This window comes from Clavelina lepadiformis, chromosome 9 (assembly GCF_947623445.1).
Source record: "Clavelina lepadiformis chromosome 9, kaClaLepa1.1, whole genome shotgun sequence".
Classification (NCBI taxonomy): domain Eukaryota; kingdom Metazoa; phylum Chordata; class Ascidiacea; order Aplousobranchia; family Clavelinidae; genus Clavelina; species Clavelina lepadiformis.
Genome location: NC_135248.1, coordinates 2409562 through 2425342, shown reverse-complemented (window position 1 = coordinate 2425342; position 15781 = coordinate 2409562). Strand labels below are relative to the sequence as shown.

The 15781-nt window shown below is 38.2% G+C and overlaps 2 protein-coding genes across 2 annotated transcripts; both read right to left on the bottom strand.

The window, feature by feature from the left end:
• Positions 1-2063: 2063 nt before the first annotated feature.
• Positions 2064-10228, bottom strand: LOC143470856 (uncharacterized). Its single transcript, XM_076969144.1, has 21 exons — positions 10109-10228; positions 9718-9901; positions 9464-9534; positions 9006-9097; positions 8358-8917; positions 8154-8273; positions 7712-7989; positions 7122-7626; positions 6882-7031; positions 6593-6722; positions 6312-6388; positions 6041-6198; positions 5757-5875; positions 4697-4790; positions 4393-4542; positions 3983-4129; positions 3531-3686; positions 3188-3281; positions 2833-2958; positions 2611-2687; positions 2064-2389 (listed from the first exon to the last, which is right to left on the bottom strand). Exons 2-21 carry the CDS (start codon positions 9875-9877, stop codon positions 2345-2347), a joined length of 3309 nt encoding a protein of 1102 aa, XP_076825259.1. The 5' UTR covers positions 9878-9901; positions 10109-10228; the 3' UTR covers positions 2064-2344.
• A 3589-nt stretch (positions 10229-13817) lies between these two features.
• LOC143470936 (small ribosomal subunit protein uS8) lies at positions 13818-15565 on the bottom strand. Its single transcript, XM_076969234.1, has 3 exons — positions 15396-15565; positions 14428-14593; positions 13818-13939 (listed from the first exon to the last, which is right to left on the bottom strand). The coding sequence occupies exons 1-3, from the start codon at positions 15526-15528 to the stop codon at positions 13846-13848; spliced, it is 393 nt and encodes a 130-aa protein (XP_076825349.1). The 5' UTR covers positions 15529-15565; the 3' UTR covers positions 13818-13845.
• Between the last annotated feature and the right edge of the window lie 216 nt (positions 15566-15781).

Genomic DNA, 15781 nt, shown 5'->3' with positions numbered 1-15781 from the left:
TTTCAGCGACGTTTTCGAATCTCGCCTGATGTTGACTTAAATCTGCTTTATCATTGAATGTCGGAATTACAAAATCTCATTGTATTCCCTGCGCTTGCTTTGACCTAAGGCGTGGACACAAACAAGGGATAGCCTCAAGCAGCCAATTATCAAATAGTTATCATCTACTGACATTTTTTGAGAGAGTTTTTCTGCATGTCATTGTGCTGAAAAACAGATAGCTAAGCGAGAAAGTATACGCTTTAAAGTACAACGTCACACGGCGCTTTATTAATAAATTAACGGCGCTTGCTAAATTTATGACTTATCCAGTACGAACTGTGGCGTCGATTATTATCATAAAATGTTGAAGAGCGTGAACAAGCAAGGTCAAAAATAATGGTCCCGTTTTAATGATGATTATGTCGAAGGTCTTTCTCCGTTATATCGCTTACTCTATAATGGGTGCACCCTCGGGCGAAAAGCGTCGCAAAAAATAGGCTTTATATGCTAAAATTTCCGTTAAGATCCAAAACTGGTGCTGAAATGTTGGCGGCACACCTTTTCCGATAAAATTAAAGGTTTAACTGATATAGATTTTCATTCGGGCTGGGCGTGCTCTGTGATCACCATGACGTATAATTAGTTCTTTGAGTTCGGCATCGTAGGCTGCCTATCACAATAATGTGTTAGGTTTAGAAATCTTTATCAATATTTCCGCTACGAAAAAAAAATTTAAACTTTCCTCTCCGAATAGTATTTTAATGAATTTTTTTCGCAAACGTTTTATAACACTAGCAGCAGAAAATGTACTGTATGAAGTCAAACCTGTCTCAGCCTATACAACCTGATACAAAGTCAAACCTATACAACCTGATCTGGCATATGCGCAAACGGATCCTTGTCGTTTTAATATGTTGTCCGCCTACCTATCTGTGCAATGCAGGACAACAAATGCTATTCGATACGTTGCTTAATCTAAATTTGCCGCCTCCTCGCTAAAGTATTTTAGTAAACGTACTTCAAAATAAATCTTATTTGTTTTATTCGGTCCAAGAACGATCTTTACCTCATGACCGCATGAAGGGTCACTGCCAAAGCCACTACCTACATTGAAAACAATTTGAATGTAATATACCCGCCAAAGTTATGAATTTTGAATGACCTACGCATGTCAACAAGAACAGCATTCCCTTTATAACATAAAGCTGGCAGTTAAGTTAAGATAGAAGCTACAAAATGGTTCGAAAGAACTTGAACCCTGTATTTAAGGTGACGTCGTCGTTTCACCCCGAGGCGAGCATCTCGACTTGATTTTGTATCGTGACGTATCCAACGTGAGCGATTGAGCCGTAATTGAACTAAACAGCCATGAAACAGCAAACATGTTAAAATAAGTATATACACGTCTTGTTTATTTTGAGTAGAGTCGGTCCGTCTTTAAATTGCAAAGCATCAACCATAGGCGTTTATAAGTGCAACAATAGAAGCAACTACTGTATGTCTAACATATTAAGCAGTCCAAAATTTGGGAAAAACTGTAAAAAGTGGCACAAACCACGCAACCATCTTAAAACGCGGGTGAGATCGGCGGGAGATACTTTCGAAGTGAGAAATCGTTGTCGAGTTTAAGTGCTTAAAAACTTTTCACTGTACTTGATAAGTCATTAACAAAGCAAAGCTGTCCAGTAAAATACAACCAAGCAGGTTTGATCACTGGTTTAGGTTTGAAGACCAATCAATTAATGGAGCTACTAAAAAAACGAGTTTGTCTGTTCGGTGCTGCGGCGTAGTATGAGATACCGTTAATAATAATTAATTAATGGTTATAACTTAAATTTATGACGTTTCTTCTTGACCATGTGGGTCTACAACACTTTCCCGAAAAGCAATTTTCATTACTGCTAATTTTTCGCGTAGCAATATAACGAAATCTACAGAAATCTTACAAAAATCCATAATTTAAGCAGCGCCTATGGTTGGAAGTTGTAGATTTTGTCATTAGGAAAGGTTATTTTGGGAAGGTCCAAACAATCTCAAAATTTTATAAACCACATAAAAATCCAAGAAAAATCACGAAAAAATTTATCTTTGCGTTTATAATTTATAAAATGTGTACAGAATCTACAAAACACAAAAGCTTATAAGGTTTATTTTAAAAAAAAATGACAAAAAGCAGTTGAAGCTCAAACAGAACTAAAAAACTTGGCTCAGTAACGACGTCTACCGGTAAATAAATCAATATGTTTTCGCCGTTTTATAATTTACAAACAAAGTTTCGGTAGAGAAGGAAATAAGACTTTGTTCTTTGATGTACATAAAGCGTCGTGACTGAAGAATGTTTCTTTATGACATAGGTGTGACATCACACCATCCCGCCCTTCTTTTCGTCACCAGCCAGCATAACAGTCTGTGGAAGACAGACAAAGGTTTTTGGAAAACTGCTAAATATATATGTATGTATGTATGTATGTATGTCATAGCAACTATTCACAGATTTTTGTTGCAGTAAATAAATTAAGCATGCCAATTATTACAGGGTCATTGTGTTTTCATATTTTTATGGACTATGATATCAAAATTTTATTTCAAGGTTGAGCTTTTTACGTCATACGGTAAGTCAACACTTACGTCAGCTTCCATAGCGACGTTGCTGTTAATGGCTGAGTGGCTGCTATTTGTGCGCATCGGATAAGCTGAAAATTGGGCTGGAAAAAATGAACATTAACTTTTAAACTTGGTAGGGGTCTATTTTTGCAAGAAAAAGATTCACTTTTGGAGGTTTTACCTGCACGGGCTTGTATTGTAAATATCGAACAGAAATGTTTTCTAGAAATTAAATATAAAACATACCGCGTTGCCTGCTTTTCATTATAAAGCTGATAATTGCGATTATGACGAGGACAAAGGCCATGACACCGACCATTATGACGGCGATTTTCCATTCTTCAAATTGAGGAGGAGGGGGCGCAATATAAACTTTAAAAGAAAACAAAATTTAGCATTTGCATTAAAATCAGCTGCCGATCAGATTTTTTTGCTGAGAAATTTTAGTTTGTTTATGAAAAATGTGTAATTCTTACAGCCTACAGCCTATACAGCAACATACATTGTCACAATTAATGAATTTATCAAAAACATTAACCCAAACCTTAAAACATTTACATTTGCTGCGCAAGAACATAATACTATCAGTAAAAATACTCACTGGTCAATTGCTTCAGTTCAGCGGTCATGGGAGAGTTTAAAAGACGGTCTCCGTTACTCAAGAGAGTGATTTTGACAGAGTTATATATTTCCCTCTAATGAAAAATGAAGTTCGTTACTTCAATGTCATTGAAACAACGTTAATTGTAACATAAAGTTAACAAGTACGGGTAATTACTCGTAGTTAAGTAATTATCAATCGGTTAATGAAACAACGTTGTAGTTAAACACTAAGCGATTGTTGGCATGTGTGTGTATGCAAGGTACTTATATATAGTCAGTTATTGCAGTTGTTGTTACATTTATGCAACATAATTGAAAGCAAAATCGAAAATTCTCCTTACCCGGATTCCGTCGTCTGTTACTCCTATGTCAGGAACGCTAACTGTGACCAAATAATGCACGATTATGCTTCCCATAACAAACCCCGTCACTTCCACTCCGTCTACTTCGCCTCCTGAATTTCGCATGAAGGAAGTAGTTGCAAAAGTTTCACGGATCTGAAAGCGATAAGACATTTTATGATAAGCAGAATGCCAAAACACCTAAAACCGTTTTACTCATTCATTTAAAACCCGCTAACAAAAGTTGCAATTTCAATGTCCTAGTTTAACAATTTTTCACTCGTTGTATGAATACGAATATATGAACATGAATTCAACAAAATGGACTACTGGGCAAAACAACCAGAACAGTAAGGCCAATGCGATGAGCATATAAGCATATAGCAATACAATCAATCGATTATTTGGTTCGATATCGATTATTTGATGATTTAAATTTCCTAAAGTTTTACCCATTTCTCCATGTTATCTTTCAATGACTTGTAATAATTTGAGTTTGGATCTTTCAGCTCAGGCCGGAAGGTCTCCTCCGGGAAGCGGAACTCTCCGCGCAGAGTTGTGCTTTTCTTCGCCTCAACCTCGCATGACCGGATGCAGATCTGTGGAACACAGGAGGATACTTTTAATCTTCATCTTATGCGCTTGAAGACAATCCTCCGTTAAACTGGTCGCTTTTTGACGGTACAAACATAAAGATGTTATTGCAAAAGTGTTGACTGGTTCGCTATGTCATACAACTAAATGTTTTGTCAGAATGATAAAAGACGCACAATTGATATGGACAAGAGTTAATCTTTCTACGTTGGGTATTGTTTTTCGAATCAATAGTTTTCTGGTGCAACTAAACATGTCCGTTTCTTACTTTGTTTGAGCTAACTGCTGGAGTAGAATCGTGCTTGAAGATATTGTTACCAGCGCCATCTAGCCGACCAGAAGTATAAATCAAATGTTGACACTCGCCGTCGCTAAAGGGCAAATCATTGCTGTCTCCAGTATTGCGCGGTCTGGAAAACTGAAACAAAATTTGGCGGAATTCAACGGATTTGACTAAAACTTCTCAGTATGGCTGACGTCAAGAAAGAAAACAATAGAAAATATTACAAAACCATAATTGTAATGCAACATGAAATATGTAAAGTTATTTGAGATATTTTGAAGAAACCAACCGTAATAGTCATCACTCCATTCTCATAGTTGCCTGTGACGTCATTAATATTGTTTATTTCGTCAACCGGAGGAGGACTGCGACCCGTCGCCCACCTACAAATGGAATCAATATTTTGTGATGACCTCTCAAAAGTTGTGACGTAACAACTCTATGACCTTTAGATAAAAACTGAAACTTTCAGAAATGGAGCGTTAAGGAAACCCGGCAAGATAATAATTTAAATCTTTCATTACACAGTAACGTCATACGCATAACTGCCGTGTTATACACGTCAATAACATGTCAGAGTCTATGTCCTAGTTGACTAATTGTAAATTATAAATAAGGCAAAATGAGTAATTGCGCAAATCACGTTATGACTACTATTAACTCGTTCGCTACAGTCATTAATAGACAAATTGTGAAATGACGTACTACAAATATTCTTTCTAACATAAATGTGAGTATTAGGAGGATTAGAATATATCTATTGCAAGCCGCAAAATATATCGTTGTATCTGTGAGAAAAGTTTTCACTTCACTTGCGAAAATAAAGCAAAATGCTTACGGCAATAATCCGTCCCTTCAACAAATAAATATTATTTCGAACAGAACGGAAACGAAGTGAAAAGAAAAAACGGTGTTGCTATTTTTGGCCGAAGCTTACGAACAATTTGAAGCTTATATACAGCATATTTGGAGAGTGGTCACATGGTCACGTGGTTCTCCATTTTATTTTTGTGGCTTTTTCCAGATAGCCTGGGGGAATGGGGGATGAAGCAGCACTTACAAGTACACTTGAAGTTAAAGCCCTAAAGTACTGCGTGATCCTTAACAAAAACAATAGGTCCGTCTGATAAATAGAATAAAGGTCATTTCTGAAAATGATTTTACCTTAGAAAAGTAGGTAAGGGTTCTTTGTCTCGGGTCCTAATCATAATGGTTCATGATGGTTAATGGTTCGTGACACAAATGCTTTGAAAAGGTTTTTAAATGAACCGTAAAGATCATTCATTATGATATTTTGCCATCGACGGCCCCTACGTAGTCCGCGTACACAGCTTATACATTTTACAAACCTGTCTTGAACAACCGGGTTTCCGTTCTGATCAATCCAGGCTGCAATTACGTCCGTGTTTGGCATAAATTGATCGGAACTGATGCCCAGCCCAACCCAACGGGATTGATCCTGCCTGGACTATTAAAATGTCTAAGTCTTACTAAAGTATTTCAATACACTATAACACGCATGCAATTACATCAATTTAAGACTATGAATTGCGTAAAGCCTATATGTACAGCATGTACAAAAAGCATATCGTACATTCATAAATTTGAAATAACACAAAATCTTATCACATACTTTTAGGACAAAGTTAATGTTGTCTTCAGCTTGGTCGAATTCCCAGCTTGCAAAATAGTCACAATTGAAATCGTCACCTGATAATATGCAATTGCTTGGCAACCGATATTCACCAGACATTGAGTTGCAGACTCCTGTATTTCCTGCATCTGGCTTGTCTAAACAAAGAAATTCGACTTGTTAAAGCATGGAATCTTCATTACACAAAGTTTGGTATACAACGTTTTTTAAAAGATATAAAGGATTGGTCCTGAAAAAAGAAAACATTTACCGAAAAGATTAATTGAAGAAGCGCCTCTTCGGTCAGGCCCAGTGCCGTGATATTTGATTTCATCGTGCCGGTAGAACCTGCAAAGGTCAATGTCATTTCTATTACTTTAATTGACAGTAATCTTGCTGGCTATGTAATTGCATTTTAGACCCTTTGTTTCGTTCTATGTTTGCTTTGAAGTCACATTTTCTAGATTCGGTGACGGTTGATAAACCAACGATGAAGTACGTTAACAATTTTGGGCGTTTTCGGTTCAGTGTATAAGTTAATGTCTTAATGACCTGTAGTCAGAGGCTGTGCAGTCTTCCAAACCAGTATTTGGAGCGTGCTGGTACATATCGATGCCCTGGCCCATAGCCCATATAAACGTCATTTGACCATCGATGATGGAATGGTCGCTTGGATGGTTTGCTGTGAAGTCAAACATATCAACTCATACCCAAACGAACAATTTGACCAATGAACCAGAGGGTGAATACTGTACATTGCCATTCACGATAAAAATTATGTTAAAATAAGGAATGACACGTGTGCGTAACTTAAACCAAAAAAAACACAATTCACCATTACCTCGCAATCTCCTTCTAAACACGATGGTGGTATAACCGTCAACTTGTGAACCAGCTGACCCAGTTAAATCGTCGTTACCCGCGTACCAATAATCTTCCCGCGGAGTAGACCTGTCTCTTGTGTACATGTCTTGCACGCGATGCAAGCCGCCTAAATACGCTTTGCGGTCAAACAAAATTCATGGCGAAACCGGTTATTTATCATAAAGAACCCCATTTTTAAATATGTTAGAAACTTTACCTTTAACGGATCCAATTATGATGTCAGTGCAGTCCATTGCATGGCTAGGTGTGTTTCCAAATCTGGTTAACCATTCGAGCGATCCGCCGCTATCTGGTAAAGATTCACCATCTCCCGGTACAGGTTCACCATTAGGCTCTGGCTCACCATTCGGTTCTGGTTCACCATTTGGCTCTGGCTCACCATTCGGTTCTGGTTCAACTGTCGGTTCTGGTTCACCATTCGGTTCTGGTTCACCGTTCGGCTCTGGTTCGGAATATGGGTGTGGTTCCGGTTCACCAATTGCTTCTCGTTTGTTAAGGTAATGTGGCTCTGGTTCGCCATGAGGATTTACTGGTTCTGGTTCTGGGCCAGGTTCAGGTCCAGGCTCGGGTCCCGGTTCAGGTCCAGGTTCGGGTTGACCACCTCCAGTGGTTGCGGGTGTGCGTCCGTGGATGCAAACCGCTTCAATGTTGCTCTCCAGTGATTCCTCTATCGCCAACTCTGGATCGACTGACGGGTTTTTCTGAACCACATATAAAAAGTTTCAATTAACCGTAATAAACATCGTTTACTTTAAATGCTTATCAACTGGTTGAATTAACACTTACAGGAACGATTGGTTGATTTCTTAACAGGTTTCTGTAACCGTCAAGTGTAGCGTCAAGGCGGGCACGAAGATCAAGTTCAGGGAAGCTTTTGCAGTTTTGATCAATATTTTCAGGTTTAAATCCAAGTCCCACCCAGCTGAGGGTCTTGGCTTTAACAGCAATTTCAACCTCCTCACTTCCTAAAAATCTCCAATGCATTGAAACTAAACCGGGGCTCAAGACTCGATGGTAAAAGTTGGGATTTGATTCATAATCGTCTTGAAGTTCAATCTGGGATCCTGAAATTACGAACAAAAAATATATTATCATCTACCTTGCTTTGATACCATAAGTAAAACACCTTAAATAAAATTCTTTGTAGGTTTTATCGGAGACTTTGCAGAACAGAAACAAAACTGCATCTGCAAAACAGACTCGCTGCTACATCGCTCCCTACACTCACTTTTATCGCAATTGTTTCCATGCCAGCCAGGTAAACAGTAACAGAGTAGCCTCGGAAACGTTGTGCTCCTGGTGTCGATGCATACTCCGTTATTGCAGTCGTTGTCAGTCCAGCAATGATCTGAAAGCAAAAGAAAATAGATATACACACTTACAAGACTGATTTTCAACAACATTGAAGATACCAATAGGAAATATATCTTACCAAATTCTTCACATCTTTGTCCAGAGTAAAGCTTCAAGCATGAGCAAAGACCAGTCTCTGCATCACATGTTCCTCCGTTGAGACACTTTCCATCATAGCAAGCGTTGTACAGTAAAGGAGTAGACGGTTGACATACTTCCCCATTTGCTGATGCTGGTTGCGTTGCTCCACTCGTAGGTTCAGGCTCACCAGTTGGCTCTGGTTCACCATTTGGCTCTGTTTCTCCAGTTGGCTCTGGCTCTCCAGTTGTTTCTGGTTCACCATTTGGCTCTGGTTCTCCAGTTGGCTCTGGCTCTCCAGTTGGTTCTGGTTCACCACTTGGCTCTGGTTCTCCAGTTGGTTCTGGTTCAACATGCGGTCCTGTTCCTTTCCAAGGATCCTCAGTTGTTTGGGGACTGGCACATTGCGCGCTGGATGAGTCAGGATGAGGAAGAATGGTGATATCAGCGCAACTCCAAAACTGGTAAGCAGAACTCCACTCAGACGCTTGACGTAGCAATCGCATGGTGCATTGCTCGCATGTGAAGCCAATAGGAATGATAATATCTGCATACTGACGTCTGTACAACAAAACAGTGAAAAATGCAGAAAACCAATACAGTTAGCAAACAAGTATTTGTGACACCATTCTGTTTATCCAGTGCTTACGTAGAGTCGTTTTGAAAAATGAAACCGTTTGTTAAAGTGGCGACCACAGTAGTTGTAGGTGTTTCTTGAATGATTTGAATCTGTGCGCCACCCTGAAAATGCCAGTCAATTTCGTTAAAGATAACGGTAGAGTGATATTTCCAAAAATATATCACACTAATACAAATTATATCTAAATTATCAAAACAGCAATAAATCCTTGTAATATGTTGTAACGTAGCCAGGGACAATTCATATGTTGCTACGCGTTGACGTCAGACGTTTGAGTGATGTTTAAGCGGAAGCATAGTACAATCTGGTCTGCTTAATGACATCAATCGCGACACGTAACTGTCATCAGTCATTCAGGCTTCTAACCATACCGCGCCATATAAAGAAACTGGAGTGTTATTTGAAGCTTAATCGGTGCACGACACTCATGCATTTTTGTTACATTTGCAGTCCGCGACCTTTCTCACCTTATGAGCGTAGGAAAGATGCCAGGTCACTCTTGCTGACGTTCCTTCCATAAATATTGTTCTTGGCGCTCCTGCAAAGAGATTTAAGTTAAATTTAACAGACAGCTGGAAGTTCTTCTCAAAGTTTCATTCCGCTATTTTTAACAAAAATAAATAAAAAAGGTGAACATATCTTCAATTAACGAGTTACAAAAATTCTATGTAGAAAATTAAATCCGAAATTCATTGTAAAACTATCTGTTACAGATACGTACCATCGTACGTAGGGAAGCCACATGGTCCTACTGTACGTCCATTGTCCAAAAAGTCAATCGCGTATTGTCTGGCAGGTGGGAAAGTCAGTCTCACGTGACCTTCTGCAGTCCAAACTTGCAAGATTATCACAGCAGAAAGAAGAACGGTTATTGTCTTCATTTTTGAACAGTGCTACTTGTGCACCTGCGCAAATGATATATTTATCACTTATTTCTCAACCTACTCACTAAGGCCGGTGACAAACTACAATTAGTCATTTCCTTGCGAAGTATGACTGTGCTTAAGCTAATACGGATTTTGTTCTGTCATCTCGTGATCTCTGTGCTCGAATAACAATGTCACAATTTATTTCAATGAGCTGTCTGTTTCAGAAATAAGTCGTTTTGTCACCTGAAATGATCCCACCGCACAACACGCCCGCAAAATTACCAGCAGCTGCAAAGCCGAGCAAAATACTCGATAGACCTTGAAGTGAGCTGTGCATGGAAATAAATAAAAGCTTATTTGCAACACGACCTCGACGGAAGGTTTCGCATCGGTTATTTTAATGCTTATTAGAAACCTGTTAACCTGCTTTAACCCCTTCACCCTTCACCTAGCACAGTCATAGCGTGCTAACTGGTTAAATTTTGTGCACCACTTACATTGCTTGTACCCATGATGGGGTGCACTACTTTATAGCTGTCATCACTGTTTGTGAAAGTGTCCTGAAGACGACGTGCACGCAACCTAAATAGTCAATGATGAACTGTCAAACGGCTCAATCATATATGGAGACTTGTTCGAAATAGAATCGGGCAATTCGTGATGAGAGTTAAAATACTTCAGTTATCATATTTTCTTATCGTAGGTGATGGCTTTGATTAAAATTGTTTTAAATAGTTTCTTTTTTCATTTTAAAGCTCTAAAGCAAATCAATCTCTGGTTTTAACAAAACTTCTGAGACTCTGACGTCATGCTTAAGATTTTTATTTTGATTTGACCTTTCTTAGGATTCTACGTTTCCTATTTTGGACAACTGGTACCTATGCGGAGCATACCACCACCTTTGACCGTTGAACTATGTTTTCATTTTCTAAGTTTCAAGCAAACGTAACGGCTTGAGCTTGGCTAAAACAAATCCATCGTTGGGTATCCAGCACGTCTGCACCATGCGTACACAATCTGATTGAAACAGGCCGATGCAATACTCAAGCATCTTAAATAAGCGCGGTGTCGCGTAATTTGACGTCACGCAATTAACGCACAGTTCGCATTGTCATTCAGGGAGGGCGGCTTCGATACGTGTCCAAACCTCAGTATTTATTGAAAGTCGTCAGGAGTTAGAATCGCGGAGAAGCAAAATTAAAGCAGGAAAAGTTTACTATAAAAATTTTCAATTTGCAAAATCGCCATAAGTTCGTTGGATTATGCTATTTCTTCTTAATGAAATTTTCAGCTTTCTTTTTGTACTTTTAATGCCTTAAAATTATCCTCTGACAGAGATTTTGAAATAAAGAGTTTGACAATAGCACCTTTTTGCGTAATTTGACGTCATTAAAGCTTCTCTATAAAGAGCTGCTCCATTCACGGCCTAATTTAAACGAGAGTGTAATTGTTTGTTTGTTTATTTTGTTTTCGTAACAATTTACACAAAATGAAAAATTCAATCAGTAAACAAGGAAAAATGGCAATAGATCGTTTTGAGATTTGGTTTATTTATTTTTAAGTAACACGATAAAATTAAACATTTCTTAGTACACCTGAAGTAGCCAGGTTATGTTTGCGAAAGCTTGTGTACAAAAATTTAACTTTCAGCATACCAAACTATATCTCGTTTTTCATTTTATTTTAAAATTAATGATAGCAATTGCCTATCCTATGATGTGCCGTAAGCTTCACTCACTCACTCGCTTTGACATTTCCGGAAAGTACGTATTCATGGTACAGTAATCAGTTCGCGAAAACAAAAAAAAACATTTTCGTTTGAAATAATCTTTGGAGCTATTGCAGCAATTCGAGGTATTCGAGTTTGGATTGCGCCCATTAGGTTATGCGAATATCACGAACATTGATCACGATTGCGATGACGTAATACAAAGGAGCTGGAATCCTAAGATAGAGATTGTATGATGTGAGACAGCGTCCGCGTCGGCTGCCAAACCCCTGCGATACATCATGTTTCTTAATAGTGGTTACATTAACGTTTCCCTCGACCATTATTATAAATAATTACCGTGCGCTTACTAGTATCCTACTCTACTGTAACTGCCACTAATCTAGTCTTGGTGACCTTTTTGCAGATGCGGCGATACACGTCTATACACTTATCGAACATTTTAACATCGAAATAAAATACAATACCTGGAAACTGATTGAGAAACTAAACGAACGAGAGTTTAAACATAAAACATTTAATTTGGTTCTGTCGTAATTTCCATTCTCTAAGGAAATTCAACTCATTCTAACCGTTGGTTCAAACCATTCTAACCATTGGTTCAACTCATTTTAACCATTCTCATTCTCTAAAACAGAGCTTGTATCTTGTTTGTTGTTTCAGTGACGCTTTTCCTGACAATTTCGAAGAGAAAAAAGAATCCTTTTCTCCAGCTCGTTTACTTTTCCGACGTAAACGGCGATCGTCTGATTTAGTAAACGGAAACACACACATCAAGTCTGTATGATTGTATACAATTTCTTTTCATCGACGAGTTTATCGTCGGTAGTGTGTCAATATTTATTAAAACGCTTTTGTTGTCTAAACAACAACTACGAACTTGTGTCTTGACGTTGCAGCTGTTAGGATGGAAGTAGCACTGACAACCCAAATTCAAAGTTCCTGTGTTCAAAATTGCTGCAGTTTAAGGAGTGGGCAAAAAATGCAAGTTTCGAATCGTGTCTGTAGCGAAACACACACGATCGCCGTATTAGTGCATGTTGCAGCTTAACATACCGACATAACGCAAAGTCCAAAATTAACTACAACTAAAACATGCAAAAATGGAAGTCGTATTTTTAAAGGTTGACAATTTCCGACGACGACCGCAAAAAGATAAGATTAGCCTAAAACGTGTCATAGAAAGATATAATTAAACTAGAAAAAAGTTTTCAGCAGACAACAGCCAGTTCATAGCAAACAAAACACTTTTTACACTTTGCAAGTTTTCACTTCGTGTCGTATGATGCCGTTGGTTCGCTTCGGCTGCCTAGTCTTGCACCTGAAAACATTGCATTTTCTTCTGGAGACGACGGGCATTTTGACGTTATCACAAATTGTCGTACAATACAATTGACTTTATGCAAAATGGCCGTCTGAAGCTTGCGATGCAACAATAATCAGAAACTTAGTTACAAAAATATCATAACGTTTTCGACCGTCCTAGCGGCATGGGGCCCGACGTAAAGCCAGACTTGTTTAGTTTTAACTTGCCCATTTCTGCCACCTAGCGATTGTTATAACAGACATTAATTTGAAAAAAACGACACCTTCTTGTTGAATGTTGGTTGACAGAAGTCCGTAACGTTTAACCATTTTCTTGTTTGTTTTGTATATTTGTACTGGAACTTCTGAAAACGTTGTTATTCATGAGTCATGGCGCTCTTCTGAAATTTGCATATGGACTTTTAGTATGGCCTAATGTTACGCCAAGGTGAACTTTGAAACATCCCGAAAAAAAATCACAAAACGTTTTAGGAAAAAATCGCAGTTCACCGATTTGACCAGACTTGCGCATGTGATCCGGATGTTTTTAAGCAGTTTATGTGAGGGTAATCCCCAGGCCACTGTCAAAAACTTTTAAGCCGTAATTTTGCACCTTTGGCAGATTCTGAAGTTGGTTTAAATCAGAACAGTGGTTGCTAGGTTTGTTCGAACCGCAGGGATTTGGTCATTTGGTGAATCAGTTTTTGGGTCACTTCCGAGTTATACAGATCTGAGTTTAAGAATCTCTGCTTCGTTAGTTAAGTCCATGCACGCGAGTTTCAGTTTAAAGCTCAACTCAATTCACTTGAAATCTAGCGAGTGTCGGATAACACGATTATGTCCAGACGTGTGTAACGAACCGTAACTGTCCGATTCTGCAACCTACGTCCACCTCTTAATCTCTGTGGCAAGCAGATATTATTGCATACTGATGCGGTTTATTTCGTTAGAAAAAGAAACCCAAAATTTTTCCACCAGTGTGTTTTCTCCTGGCCTCTTCGTGGTCCATGATTCCACAACTTGTTGTAAGGACGATGTAACTGAAAAACAAACAACTACACTTTACAATAACTCGCAACAAGCTTTATGTGACTGATAGGTTTACAGTAACACAGCAGCAACCATCAATTTTTAATGTAGTTTTTGGAGCTAAAACTATTAAATAATAGAGTAATCTGAATATATGCATAGAAATACAAAATTGTTTTGCAAATGTATTGGTGACACAGTGTTTGTGTTTTAGTGGCAAATGACACGAGCTTTCCGGCCGTGTGTGTTTGATCAGACAGCAAGATCATCTTCAGTCTCTATTCAGAGAGATTCCACGCTTTGAGACATCATTTCAAACACACTCGACTTTTAGCTCTGGCACAATCAGTGTAAGCACAACTTATTCTTATATATTCTTTAAGTTTACGGCATACGTGATGATTTTCTCTAGCTTTTGCATAAGTTTGAAAACAACCATTAACAAAATCTACTTCTGCTTCTGTTATGTTATGTTTCCAGCAAAAGTACGTTGCCTTACCCAAACTGTCGAGAAGGTAATAAATTGTTGGTCCACGTTTCCATGTCCCTAACAGCAACGTCAAAGCGCGGTGAGATAACCCCACACTTATTCAAACGACCGTTCAATTCGACAACAATCTTGCCCGCTCTGTGATCATCAATGATTTCAAATTCATTGATATAGCCTTGAAATGAAAAGAATTAAGCATAAACATTTCCATAAGGAACATACAAAGTAATAAAATGAGGGATTATGCTTTGTTGCTTGATCAGATTATATACAGTGTAGTCTCTCATAGTTAATCTCGGGGAGATTCCACGCTTTTAAGCATCATTTCAAACAACAGGTGCAAGCATACAAGTCAAGATGACAAAACGACAAAATGATGCAACAGAATTCTTTAAATTGTGACTTGTGAGCTAAGATTTTCATCAGGTGATAAACCAGGGTTTTACCATCAAAACTAGAATTAACTAATCCCAGAAACTTGCATCAAAAAGAACAACCTGATTTATTCACTGGAAATAAATTAGCTCAAAAATTGCAGTGAAAAGATCTCTTGAACGATTAAAATAATGTGTTTTCTAGAATGTATGTATCATTAATTGATGACTGTATTTGTGTGTGTAACTCATACAATGATGACAAAATAACGTGACCAGATTTAACCCAAAACAGTGTTTAACAAATCAAGATTAAAAACAAAAATTTACATGTTTCGATTTTCTTTACCTAAATCTCTGGGTAAAATTAACATTACAGTCCGATACCTACAGCAGTTAAAAAGCGCTCACATAAACCTTGAAAACGTAACTAAACTAACACAGAAACCCAATCAAAATGAGAACTAAGTTCATGTCAGTTGCACTGATTATGTTATTCTGGCCATTTGGATTTTATTTTGACGAGGATAGAATCCTTTTCTTAATATAAAAATGCATCACATAAAGGAGTCAATCATTATGTTTAGGTTGAGCAAAGCATACCGTGTTTCATCATGACGGTGAGAAACTTCACAATGACCTTTGAGCAGGGTCTGATGAGGACTTGCCTCTTTCCACGCTTCTCAGCATTGCAGATTGACTTTAACGCATCAGCCAGTACATTCATGCGCACCATGGTGGCTGTTGGTGATCCTGGAATAAAGAGTTGGTTTTGAGTTGAGTAGTTTAAAGTTAATATTAAGCAGAGCATAGTCTTTCAAGTAGGGTTTATGAGACCTTATTTTTATCTAAACATGGCATGTAGACTTACATACTGTAGACCAGGGGTGTTCAAATAATTTCTGGCATGATCCACCACAACCAAACCTGACAACATGATGATCCACTAAATACGAATAGTAAACATATTGGACATGCTTTAATTTTAA